This window comes from Anarhichas minor, unplaced genomic scaffold, assembly GCF_050575085.1.
Source record: "Anarhichas minor isolate MPS153535 unplaced genomic scaffold, ASM5057508v1 ptg000058l, whole genome shotgun sequence".
NCBI lineage: Eukaryota > Metazoa > Chordata > Actinopteri > Perciformes > Anarhichadidae > Anarhichas > Anarhichas minor.
In genome coordinates, this window is record NW_027466504.1 from 7,653,708 (window position 1) to 7,667,485 (window position 13,778).

Below are 13,778 nucleotides of genomic sequence, written 5' to 3' on the forward strand. Positions count from 1 at the left end.
AGCCAGGAGAGCGTGTGTTTGTATTGTCCATTATTTATTTGGTTTCTGTTTTGAGTGTGTATATAGATGTCCGTGATTAAAATGCAAGTGGGGGGAAAGAAATTAGATTTCCTTCCAAAGTTGAGTAACACACTAGCCTGTTTGCTTATGTGACGACATTCATGTCAGGAAAGGCAGTTTAACTAATGGAATTATTGCTCGCTGTTCATTATATTCATTTAGCTCGTTTATTTGTTCTGAGAAAAGACATAAAACTGGTCGGACTAATGGCTGAGACGTAGAGAGAGGGGGGGGGGGGGACAGCTGGGGGTGCAAGCTGAGATGGTCAAAACACATAGAACAGAACTATACATACTTACGACACATACTCCCGTAATACTGCTGTTGCGTAAAAAAAAACTTTTCAGGAACTCGAAAAGCAGCCTTGTTTTAAGCTCGCCTGCAAATTTGAGATCATCCAACGTTTTCTAAAAGACTGGGTAAAGAGAAGCATGTGATGCAACAGGTTTTCATCTGACAACTACAATGTACATTACTATACATGCAATATACTGTATGTGCTGAGTAATGTGTGACATGTGATATGAAATCAGATTTTCAGATTATTGGTGTTGCTGCATTTCCTGGGTCGTCTCCCCACGGCCATGTATAAGCTAAAGAAATCCCCCGGCTGAGCACTAATTGCATGATTTAAAGCATAGCTGTTGAACACCTCAGAGTGGCCCCAAGTTGCCTTTGTGTGGACATTAAACAGGCAGACCTGCGCAGGGACCGGAAGATAGAAAGTAGGGGGGGGGGGGGGGGTAGGAGGAGATGGAGATGGAGGTATTAAGAAGTTCCAGTCGCTGATATGAGACCTCAGGGCTAATGGGTAACACCTGATTAGGTTAATATACGACCAAAGCCGCTCCTTTCTTTTTTTTCTCCTTTCTGTCATGTGGATTTCCCATTAAGTTTCTTTTAATAGGTATATTATATAGCACGTCATATAAATGACCGCAGTAGCACATGCTGTCCTGTGTTGTGTGACCTGCAGAGCAAGTGTAAACCACTTCAGAGCCACAGGTGAATTCACTCTCATCTATAAGAGTGCTGCCTTCCCCACTGTGACAACAACCTCACGTCATTTCTTTGTTGGAGGTCATTGGTGAGATTTGTTGGGATGTTGATGACGTGCGAGTGTATGATGTATCTTTTTGGACTCTATGCTCTGATGGCTCTACTTTGCATTTTTGACTTTGCCGTTCTGTAAGCCTGTGCTTAGAAGAGAAAGAAAAATCATGAATAGGAGAGGAAGTCATATTAAACAGTTTCCCGGTTTGCAGGCTAAATCTCTCTGGAGATACTCTACTGTCACTCGCACTAAGTGCTGTTCCTGGAGGAGTTCTAAAGCTCCCACAATCCACCTCACCACACTCATAGCCATGAGGCCTGGGAAGACCATAAAGCCTTTTTACAAGGTGAGATGACATAAAAAACGAAGCGAAGGGGGTAATATCATGGGGGGGGAGATGAAAACCTTTCTCATTTGCTCTCTTTCGTTCTCTATTATTTCGGCATGTGCTCTCTCATGTGTGTGTGTGTGTGTGTGTGTGTGTGTGTGTGTGTGTGTGTGTGTGTGTGTGTGTGTGTGTGTGTGTGTGTGTGTGTGTCTGAGAATGAATGTGTGTGGTAACGTGTGCTTTTCCGAGTGTGTTTGAAGCTATAGGGCTGGCTCGAATGGGTGGGCTGGTGAGCCGTTCGTTGTCTGCCATCACCCATGTCCACTTACACACACTCTGGGCCTCAGTGGGAATGAAGAGGGGATTATGGCTCTGACTGATCCTGGAGGGGCACGCACTTAACACTACTGTAAACAACAGGGCCATTTGAGTGGTTCACACCAGGCTGAACTTTGGAGGTGAAAGCTGGGGGACAGTCTGACTGCATATAGGGGCTTGTGGCGGTCTGATGAAGATCACAGATAAATAGAAAAGCTGTGGCACTGAGGATGACGAGTATCCTTTTTTCCCCTTAGTTTTGCTTTTTTTCATGCTTTATTAAAGGATAATAGTGAGCTACTGAATCTCATTCCTCACCTTGCAAGGTGTGGGGTTCCCTTGAGAATCTCCCAATCTGTGATGGATATTTACAACATACAGTTTTTGAGTAACATTTTCCTGTTCAACCTCATTTTCTCTTCCAAATACGCTTAGCTATCCACGGGGTTCGACTAAAGCCCGTCTGATGCTCATGTTTTTAGCTCAGTAATTGACTTGTGCAGACATTTTTATAGTAGTGATGGCCATAGCTACAAAAAAAAACGACCTAGTTATAAAATAAAATGTCATTGTCTTTTAGTTAATTGTTTGCATGAGTGTCCAAAGGATGAGAGAAGACATTTTATGGACCCCATGATGGTTCCAGCTGTGATTGCTGGGAGGTTTGTGACTCAATGCCAAAGCTTCAGAAGGGGAGATGATGAGTTTTTTTTGATATGTTCATCAATCGTTGGGCTTACATTGTCCCGGACTATTGTTGTGACTTGCACGTTTTGTTGCTCTGCATCAAATTCTCTGCTCTTTCGATTAGGGACAGGCCTCAAGGATTCAATATAATGGCCTCGCTCCGAGGAATGGGATAAAACAGGGCCCGCTCCGGCAGAAGACGAGCTAGAGATGGGGCTTAGTGAAGTTTTTTTGCGTGACAGAGGTTCATATAAAAAGATTTCGGTTCATAATTTGCTTGGCTTGGGCCAGCTCCAGAAAGGCAGGGGAATTTTATTCTGTTGCAGGAGTTGGGGGATGGTGGAGAACTGAAACCTGCCCCGCTGAAACACCCGAAACAATATGGTTCACGTTTTTCTGCCTTGTACTAAATGTACCATGAATTATCTTGCTTTCCAGTTGAGGGGGAAAACCTTGATTTCATCTCATGTGTAGCAGTGCGGCTGAAACGCAGCACTGAGCTCGACTGTATATGCACTCCACAGACCAGATCTGAGTCCATATGAGTCGGACTGCCAGGCAACTCGCTCTGCTACACTTCTCACTCTGTCTCCAGACGGACAAACATACTCCTGCACTATATAAGTCCAGATCCGAAACGTAAACAAACCCTGTGAAAGAACTGGGTAAGTCAGGAGTCTGCCTGTCTCTGCCTCGCTACTTAATTGTGTTTGCAGCACCACGTAGTGCGCTGATCATTCCCACGTGCCTCAGCTGATGACAGCCAGGGCACAGACTCTCCATAAACATAATAAATCACTGTTGATGATAGTGACTCATCGAACACCAAATATTCCTTTTTACTCTCTCTCTTTTCATCAATTGTCAGGGCCCTCTGCACCACGGCCAGTCAAATGCAACCTGAGCGGATTCCTGAGTGCAAATTCAAGCTTCATCATCATCATCAACCAATAGAATCAGCAACAAGCCCGGTCACATTCACAGATTTGCATGCAGTGAGGTTACTAGCAGAGTAGTTTTGTCCTGTACTCTGCTTCTCAGTGTGAGACCACTCTGCTATTCTCCCATGGGAATGATCCGCAGGAGTTAAGGCTCTGCAGCCAAGGAATTCCAGCAAAGCACCAATGGTTTATTTTTGCAGCCCTCTGTGGTGGGTCTCAGCCTGGCCGAACCAGCTCAGCCCAGCCTGGCTCTGCGCAGCTCACGGAGCAGTTCAGGAAGGACCCCGTCACTCCAGATGGTAGTTCAGTCTCTGCCAGCGAGAGGGTCTAAAGGCCTGGCCGCTGGCCTAGAACCACAACCTCTGACAGGCTAAAGCCTCGGCCTTTCCAAACCAGCACAAAGCACCTTTTCAGGGGCCCTCTCTCTTTTGCTCCCGCCCCCCCTCTTCCATCCCTCTCACTGCTCAGCCAGGGGCCCAGCCACCTCATGGAGCCTGGGAGGGAGTGTATTCACAGCAGAAATGGGCTGAGGTTCAACCGACAGCTTCACATGTTCCCAGATGGGACAGATGGAGAATACCTGACTTTCATCAGTTTACAGACCATGTAAACATAATATCAGAATATGGACAAGTTTAGTGTGTATAAGTTTAGTGTGTATAAGTTTAGTGTGTATAAGTTTAGTGTGCAGAGGAGGTGGAAGCACAGCAGCAATGTGTTATCGATCAGCATCCCATTGATTCAGGTCTCAGAGTGAGGCTCACTGCAGCGGCTTTAACTCACTCAAGAACCCAAACTCTTTGCTGGAAAAATGGACAAATGTGTCAAGCCTAGAGGAGATGGATGCTAACCTGCAAGTGAACCCAGAACTCACAGTGTGTGTGAGTTTAAGCCTGCAGCTTGCCCCTCGATGTGCATGCACGAACTACCTCAACCGCAACACTCTGCCCACACCCATCATTGTATCCGAATGAAAAGAAAAGTAACAACCCATGATGTTGCAACGCCTTACTATAGGCAGGTGGCGGACAAATCTAAAAAGGGAAAGAGAGGCACAGAGGCAAGACGCTGCAGAACTCAAAGGCTTTGAGGTAAGTGATTAAGTCGGGAGCTATAATTATCCCGTCTTGCCCGGGCAGGACAGAGCGGTTGTTGTTTCTCTGAAGGCAGGCAGGTATAGAGGCACGTCACTCACTGCACACTTTTATTTAACGACCTCCTTTACTGTACAGAATGAGAAAGAGAGAGAGAAGTTTCCCTTTACCTGCCCCCAAACTTTCAGCAGCACACAATCACAGACATTCAAGTCAGAGAAGGGTAAGAGGGAGGGGGTGATCGAGCAGGGGAAAAAAAGAGTGTGTGTATGTGAAGGGTGGGGGGGGGGGGCGGAAATACAGGCAGAGAAAGAACCAACAAAACGTTGAAAGCATATTTGAAATTGACAAATTGAGTAGTAGAGGGGGGGGGGGAAATGAGCTGTATTGGCATTCAGAGAAACAGTGGGCTTCTTGTTAGCTGGAAAGAGTGATGCAGGTGAAAAGGGGAGGAGGGTCTCCGCTGTGATTTATTTCCCGTGTGATTTATATCCTGTCTGTCACCATGGCATTGTCATGGCGATCGTTCATCATTTAGATTGTGAAAGCATACCACCTGACAAAAGGTAGGCGCCAACCTTTGCAGCTGAGTATGCATAAACTTGTACTCCTGGTGGGAACATTTTATTCAGTACGTGAAACGTGGCTTCAGCCTAGAAATGTTGGGAGTACCTCGCATTATGGTATGTGTCCGGGGAATTATTCAACTTATTCAGAATGACTAGGAGTTAAATATTCAAATGTGAATGACTCCTAAGGAAGCAGTTTCATGGCTCTGAATCAAGCATTTGACAATTCTCTCTTCTGCGTTGACTTTTGGAGACCAAAACAATCTTAACCTCCCTTTTCGATTAATCCTAACCTCCCTTCTTCCACTTCCTGCTCTTCCTCCTCCTGCTCCCCTTCCCCCAGCTACAGTGTGTATGTGTGTGGACTCCTGGGAGCCATAGCTCTGACTAACTGCCCTCCTGCACAGTTTCAATTATACATCATTTATGGGCACTCTTTTTTTCTTTTTTACAAGCGTTTTTTTTTTTTATTGGCCTGGGCCTGTGTTTACTCATGACAGTAACAGTGCTGGAGTGGTTAACTGTCCTGCGTGTACATTGCCATATATCTCCATCCAGTCTGTCTCCTGACACGGAGGACAGAAGAGGCAACAGACTCTTTACTGTCACCTCTCTGTCCTCCTGCCAATAATATACTGCTTGCAGTTCAGCTGAACTGCAAGAGAGCAGTTTGTCTCTAAACTTGCCCTCTGATTTAGTTGTTTGCTATTATCTACTTTTTTTCGTTATAATTGAGTCCAAAGTACAATAACTCCAAGGAACTTGATAATGTAAATAAACTGACTCTCTGCTGTGACTCTGGCTTTGTCAGGTGTCCCTTCAAACACAGCTGCAAAGCAAAAATCCAAATAAAACACAATAAATAAACAACTTCTAACATGAGGTAAAACCCACTGTATGTGAATTTAAATGGTGCCGTAGAATTAATCGCTATTTTTAAGGCATACAGACATGAACTCATTTTAAAACCACAAAAATTAAAAGAAATCCTGACTCTTACAAACAAGTTTTTGAATTAAAGGGGCACTCCAACAATTTAACATGTCAAAAAGAAATGTACCAGTCAGACAGAGTAGTTTTCAGCTTGTGAAAACAGCTGTATAATCTCATCTGTGGCGCTGAAGCAACTTTGTAAAGTCTGAGAAATTTGCTCAAGTGACTTTAAATGGGCATCTGTGTCGTTGCTTGTGGCGAGTGCAGATTTTTAATGGAAAGCCTGTGTTATGAAATGGTGAAGGTTCAAAAGATGTTGGTGTTTATCAGGCAGGGACGATAGACACTATTGAGTTGCATCGTGGGAAATGTGGGAGCCTGCGTTTTGGGGGTTTTAACCCATATTAGATAGCTGGACCTCTGCTGCATTAACTTTGACCACTCTTTTTTTCAATCTGCCTCAAACAAGGCAGATCGCTGGTGTACTCTTTTAAGCTTGGTTTTCCTATAAAACACATCTCTGCCTCAGTCACACGCTCGGTGGTGAGCCCAAATAAATCTGTACTACGTGAGGCATTTTGTTTGTGCGGCGCATAAAAAAAAATCTTGCCATTGGAAAACCCATGTTTGTCACCTTGGCAGGACATCATTAGCCTGCGTCAGGCTTTATGTCACCAGTGACATCATCACTACAAGACAAGAGGCGGGGGAATAGGGCTGACTGATGGGATGAGTGTTGTGATTGGCATAATTGGGCAGGGAATATAATGACTAAGCTGTTTTATAGAACACACCCAGATCTGTAAAACATGCCACATTAGCCCAGTGTTAAAAACCTCACCAGTTTAGAGTGTAACTTGAAATTATGTGTGCATAGATTCACACTAGTTCTATTTCCTAGTGTGTGCAATACTTAACCTACTTAAATCTGACTAAACACTACTAAGTGGGGCACATTACTTCCTGTCTCCTGCTTAGTCGACAAACAAAAATCAGTCCAAACTCCTCTCAAAGATGTTAGTTCTTGAGTTCTGGCAATTCTACCCTCTAAACAATTTAATTTCAGCTCGTCTTTTTCCACTGATTACACTCCAAGAGCTGTTACCTCAGACCGTCAGACATAGCAAAGTCAGCATATAAACTAACTGGAAGGGAATTACAATTGCTCAGACACAATTGCGCCATTGGCGAATATTTAGAGGATCCCAGGGGGCAGCGAACCACACACATCGTCGCAACAGTCCCACGCACAAACACACACTCGTCTTGTTTATGCCTCCATGCAGAACCAGACACGGTGCCTTAATCAAACACAAGTAGACCCCTCCCTCTCATGAGCACTGACCTGGCGATGAACCATTCATTATCTGCTACTCAATGCAAATGGTAGGTTGAGGAGCGCTGCCTTGACAGATATACATGCTCTCACCCCATTGGTCAATGGTAAAGAGTTTAGATAAATATCTGCTTCAAATGCAGGAAATAAAATAGTAAGATTAACACAGGGAGGCAGATGTCCTCAACACATAAATTAGATTTGTGTTCCCTGTTAGGCAAAGCTGGAGTTTGGTGAGGGGAAAGCGTTCTCTGCAGGATTAAGCCGTGGGTATATCGGTCACTTGGCAGCATTGTTCGACTTTAAGTCACCCTCTAACTACGCCCCCGCCCAGCCTCCCACCCTCTGACCCCTCCTCTTCTCTCTGGGTTGGTGGGGTCTTATCTCCAGTGGATGTGGGCTCCTCTGGCTTCACACAAAGCCTTGTGTTGACATTCCAGAGGACCGAGCCTTGTGCAAACACACCAGGCCCCACCAGATGGCTAGGCGAGGGAGGACAGGGCTACGACCAAGGACGCAGAGGAGGACTAGGAAGGACAGGAAGAAACAGCAGGATCAGAATGAAAATCGCTTTCACCGCCAAAAATGTCAGGCTACCCTTAGCAGTCCATAAGTCTGTCCCGCTGCCAGACGTCCCTCTATCCTCTGACAAACGTTTCTTGAGCAAAAAGGCTGATATCCGTCCGTCACATTCGAGTCTATACATACGGTACTGAACAAATAGTGTTCCTCTGGTGTCCTCCAGCTACTGCCCCGTCTCCCTAAAGTCAGTCAAAGCTAATATTTAAGGGTCACTGGGTTAATCTTGAGGGCATTAGGGAAACCATGGAGTAGAAACCCCTCCAAATGAAAAAGTCATTTAGAGCTTAGACTGAGCGTGGTGGGTCATGTTTATAAGAGGAGGGTCACCGCTCCATGAGTCCTTGGGGCATTTGTGTGGCGGGCAAAACAACATCAGATTGCATTCACATTGCAGTAAATGTGTGACAGCAAACCTGCGCTGCAACATTAGTTTTTATCTTGGAACATAAAAGCTATGCAAAACTACGCAAGGACATGTGTAATCATACATTTAATGATGCGATTGTAATCGATGAGAGAGCTGTGCGGCATTTAAAGAAGATTCATGGATTCTGCAATACGGTGTAATCAACTTCATAGGGTAATTTAAATGTTCATGATCTAAATTCATACTATAAATATGCTGTTTTGCTGCAGCATGAACACCAAAAATGAAGGCTGTTAGTTGCCTCCACATGGTGACTGGCTGATGACTGAGGTCATAGGTAACCCGTCTATTTATTTACCTCTACGTCATTATCAATATGTAAATAGAAGTGATAATGTGTCTCTTGAAAGAGCTAGCTTTGCTCTAAGTTAGATCCCTTGCATCACATTACTGATGTCAGATAAAGTGTATTTGTCTCACATCAACGCAATGGCAGCTCAGAGGGCATTTTGTCAAGCTGGAACAATCTAATCCTCTATTTGGTCTCCCAGGAGTTTACCCCTCCCTGCTCCCTGCCTGCCTGTGTGTGTCACCAGCCAACAGCACAATAGACAAGCGTTCTGATAGAAGTGTGCAATAGCCAGTGTGGATATCCGGCTGCCTTTCTCTCCGCTCCCCCCTTTAATGAGGGTGTATGGTGCTGTGGTTTTATCCTGCCACTCTTCCTTTCCAATCCTTCAGGGCTGTAGCTGCTTTCTGTCTGCCCCCCCCCCCCCCCCCCCCCCCCTCCCCTCTCCTCCCTTACTCTATGGAAAAAACAGGAATGTTTTCTGACTGACTTTTCCCTCCAATCTCTTTTTCTAGTTCCGGAGACATGAGGGGACACGTCTGTTGGAAGAGGACTTAGTGATGTGTGTGTGTGATGTGTGTGTGTGTTTATTCAGAACAAGTTCAAACATGGTAATAGAAGGGATCATGATTTATGTTAAAGGTCTTCTTTTTTTTTTTTTTACTTAATACTCACCTTGCCAAGAACTGTTGTTGCGCTCATTCCTACTGGCTTTAGTGTATATTCTACCAGCGTAAATGTTTGACTTCCAGATTACTATTTGTTACAATCCTTTCAACCATTATTTCACAGCATGTTGTCATCTTCAGTTTATTTATTGTCGACTGGTCTGTCGGTTTGTCCACCACTTTGGTCCAGACTTCAATATCTCAAACTATTGGATAGATTGTACAAACATTCATGGTGCCCAGAGCATGATCCCTGCTTACTATGGGGATTCCTTGACTTTCTATCTAGTGCCACCAGGATGGGAAACGTCTTACTTATCTCTATCTCAATATCTACCTAACAGACTGACACAACATTCATGGTTCCCAGAGGATGTATTCTAATCATTTTGGTGATCCTTCGACTTTCTATCTAGACAGTTGTGGTTTTGACTCAGATGTCATCACATCTGCTGGACGGATTGCCAAGACATTTCATGTGGACATCCATGTTCCCCACAGAATGAGTTGCAATAACTTTGGTGATACCTCAATATTTTATGCAGATCTTTTGTTGATGACTAAATACCTTCAAGATCAATGCGACCGTGGTGTAGCTTGTTTATAGCCTAACATTAACTTTTCACTCATGCCGATTGTATGATACATCAAAAATCATAAATGTTCTGTTTGTTTGAGAAGATTATCTTGCTGAGCAAAACTTTTAAGTATTATAAACATTTGTTTGCCACAAAGCATATTTTTGCAGTGCAATGCTAACTACCAAATACGTCATACCTGCAGCACTCGATTGGGCGACTCTGTCTTTGTCGTATTCTAAAAACATTCTTGCAACGTGGTTGATAAGCAACCCTTACGCCTTACGACATACGTCCACATTCACGGCTGCCACTACCAATCGCCCTTGTTCATCGATCAACTTTGATTAACTTACATCACATCGGATAAATCAATTACCCTCTATGTTGAATTGATTCTGTTCTGATAAGAGAAAAAAGGGAAATCAATCAGCTAATCAGAGCACCTATCGGTCCAACAGAGACTCTTTGTCTGATCAAAGTCAGGCAGATCGGGACACAGAGACACACTATCATGACAATGACGAGTTCCCTTGTTCATTAACAAAATTGCTTTGGCCAGTGGCATGAATTCAGTATCTAACCTGATCACATTTACTCTGCGTTTGTGCTGAGCTTAGCAGTTTTGCATGAAGCCTTGGCCTATCAGGAAAACTTTAGTATGTGAGTGTTTTATAAGTGAAAATACACATTTAATAGTAAACTAGTCTGAGATACAGAAAAAGGCTTAGTGAGCCCCTACAGTTTTTAAATTCCTCTCCTCACAAAGTAAGTAAAGTATCAAAGCATACAAGAAAAATACTTTCTGAGAAAAAGCACGTACTTGGTAATGACAGCGAAACCATCTCTGCCCATATCAGACACAAAGAAAAATAAATTGAGCTAAGAGGAATGTGCACTTTAATGATAACACATTCTTCCAGCTTGGACAAATAAAACAAACCCAGCTTTATCTTTCTATTATCTCTGCCATTCACTGCAAAAATGCACAACTCCAAACAGCCAACAAAGTCAGAGATTAGGACAACAATATATATTTTCCATCTTTTATTTTGCAAATGTGTCATGAACACTTGCAAAAGAACATCTTAAAGTTGGTCCAGTAGAAAAAGACAAAAAAACACTTGAATGATTTAATACTTTGTTTTTCAGCTTTCAATTCTGTCAAGTCAATTTGGAGTCTATATTTTGTCTAAGCGAGGGAGCTGATTGCTAGTAGGCATTTCCAAAATCCTTTTCTGTCAATCATATATAAATATCCAGGAATCAATCTCGTTTCCTAAAGCCAAGCTTAGAAAGAGTAAAATGACTGGATATAAATGGCATCAACATCTACATAAGAAAGGGATTAGCTGACTATAAAATGTACAGTTGTTTTAAATTTAACTTAATATTCACATTCATATATATAAAACTTACAAAACCTGGATCTTTCAAACCCACTAAAAATAGCTTTTTTTTCTGTTACTGCTGAAAGATCGTTTTAAATTACCATAAATGTAATGGATTATTTATGTATTATCAGCATCATTAATATGTCATCATTTCTGCCATGTTGTTTTTGTTCTTTTTTTTCCTCCAGACTTTTTTGATTCATTTCAAAAAAACATAAGTCAATAAATTAACATGCTACCTCAGTCCCTGAAAGCCAATACTCAACTGTGTTACTGAGTGAGAGTAAAACAGGTGTTTGTGTACATTAAAGTGTGTTTCCATGTCTGTGTGTGAAGAGAAATAAAGGACATATAACCTGTTAGAATACCTGCCTCAGACTCAAAATAAGGTGGAGAGGGTCGGGGTTATTTCGGAGTCCATACAAAAAATAATTCATTGTAAATATATAATATATATTTATACATTTTGAATATATTTACAAATATACCCAGCACTATACATTATACTGTGTATCTTTTTCTCTCCAGAATAATTGGGAAGGTTTTATCAAGAGAACTGAAAAAGAAATGCATCAATATTACAAAATAAACAGGAGAGCAGTTTCTATATGTGCTCTCCTTCTATTCCTCTGTTTTGTTAGTTGAAGCTCAGTCCTTTTCCTATTTGTCATCCTCTTCTAGTCCCTTGCTTTTTTTTTTTTTTTGAGTTCACATCGGTCCATACATTCCTCCAGGAGCAAATAACAGTCTTGGAATGCCAGCCGCTGGAATGGGATCACCCAATGAGTAACGTCGTCGATTGTAACAACAACAAAAAATAAATCAGAACCAAACTCAAACGTCTGTGTGTTTTTATGAGAGTTGAAGCAGGAGGAGGGTCCCTAAAGAACGTCAATTCATTCAGTCAGTAAAAAAAAAAAAAACAGCTTCTGTAGGGTCCCTGTCCTCTCCTTTAAGACTTCGTGTGAGCACGTAGTGTGTGTATAGTGTGTGTGCATGGCAGTATGAGTGTGTGACAGCAACGCTGCCACCAGCCCAGTCCAATCTGGGTCCATTAGTCCACCGGGAGCCAGAAGGGTCATGGGGGGGGATTTGGAAAAGGGGGTCTGTGCTACGTGTGTAGAGAGGGGTGGGTGGGGGCTCATGTTTTCACGTTGCCGTTGATGTGCTGGTACTTGGCGAGGCAGGGCTCTTCCGGTAAGGGGTCGTGGGAAAACACAGAGTCGTCACCGGAGGAGCAGGAGCTGCGAGTGTCGGGGAAGCTGGGGGAATACTGCTCTGCTGGGGCGCACAGGTCCAGATACTCCTGTAGACACAGACACAGGAAAGGAGAGGGTTGGGTGAGATAATTTACACTCAGACACAAGCTCATATGTTACAAAAAGGGAAAGACGCTACAGAGGCAAGAGGAGAGGCAAAATACCTACAGCAAAAGCAGAGAACATAAATATAGTGCTGAAACCCAGTCAGCAAGACCAGGGACTTTCCAGAGGAGGAGGGTGAGAGAGTATCACCTTCATCGTGATATTTATCTAAACCATGCCAAATCACCATGGAAGGGTTTATGAAACAGAGCAGAAAAAATAATCTTAAACTGGATACTGTATGAAAATATTTGCATGAATAATAGGCAGTAAATTGAATGTTGGAGCTTGAGGATAGCAGGGTCGGCCAAGTTGGGGTTTTGGTCCACCACAGAGTGGTTTAATGTTGAGGGGGAAAAGAGGATACGTTTAGACCGGGGTACTGGCACTTCAGCCTTTACGGCATCAGTTCAGTCCAAAGAAATCTGACATATGAAACATCCAACATAAACACTAAAAGATGGCTAGAAAAAAATCAGGAAGCTGGCAGAACACAATGCTCCCCCCCCCACAAAAAAAATGAAGATAGAAAGAAGAAAAACCCAAGAAATCCTGTTATTCATTCTTGATTCGACCCAGTGTTGTGAGGTTATTTCATGTCTTTTTTTCCCCTCCCGCTTGTCTTTCATGGCTGTTATTGGGACTAGTTGTGAGGAGGAGAGTTCTTGGGGTTTTGTAGAAAATGAGCGCTGGCTTCCATTTTCCCAGCTCAACACGAGAAGTCTCACATTACTAAAGACCTCCACATCTGCCAGCGGTTTGGGGCAGAGGGAAAGGAGGAGGGGGAAGAAAAGGGTGCTTTATTACATTTCAAAAGTTCAAACTCAAACTTTGGCTTTTTTTGGCATAAATTCATGAAGTTTCAGCTCCAAGAGCAGACGAGTCTTGACAGCTTTCCATCGACGAGCACTCTTCAGGTCTGCACTCGGATATCACATGAGACAGGAAGGGGGATGGAAAGAAACGCAGACCATTGTAAGGAGCGAGGCATGAATGTGATGATTGGGCAACTTCACTGGGCCGTAGCGGCCATGTTGGGCCTGGATCAAATCATCCGGACATTTTTTCGGTCACCATGAAGGCCTTTTGTCAGCGTTGTGGCTGCTAATGCTCCTAAGGCTTACAGCAACATTCTGCTGAACCCTGCATGCACTGG

General features: G+C 43.4%; 1 protein-coding gene and 1 long non-coding RNA gene across 4 annotated transcripts in view; one reads left to right on the forward strand and one right to left on the reverse strand.

Moving 5' to 3' along the window:
• The first annotated feature begins 326 nt into the window (after positions 1–326).
• On the forward strand, positions 327–11,623 carry LOC142933254 (uncharacterized). Its single transcript, XR_012947572.1, has 3 exons — positions 327–3,112; positions 3,316–4,479; positions 9,134–11,623. It is a non-coding gene; the product is annotated as an uncharacterized LOC142933254 (long non-coding RNA).
• fgfr2 (fibroblast growth factor receptor 2) overlaps positions 10,899–13,778 on the reverse strand; it is a 38,830-nt gene continuing 35,950 nt past the window's right edge. For all 3 annotated transcript variants that reach the window (XM_076077402.1, XM_076077401.1, XM_076077400.1), the window contains exon 18: positions 10,899–12,564. In XM_076077402.1, the coding sequence (XP_075933517.1) occupies positions 12,400–12,564 (165 nt within the window). In that variant the 3' untranslated portion in view covers positions 10,899–12,399. The remainder of the gene's footprint in view (positions 12,565–13,778) is intronic.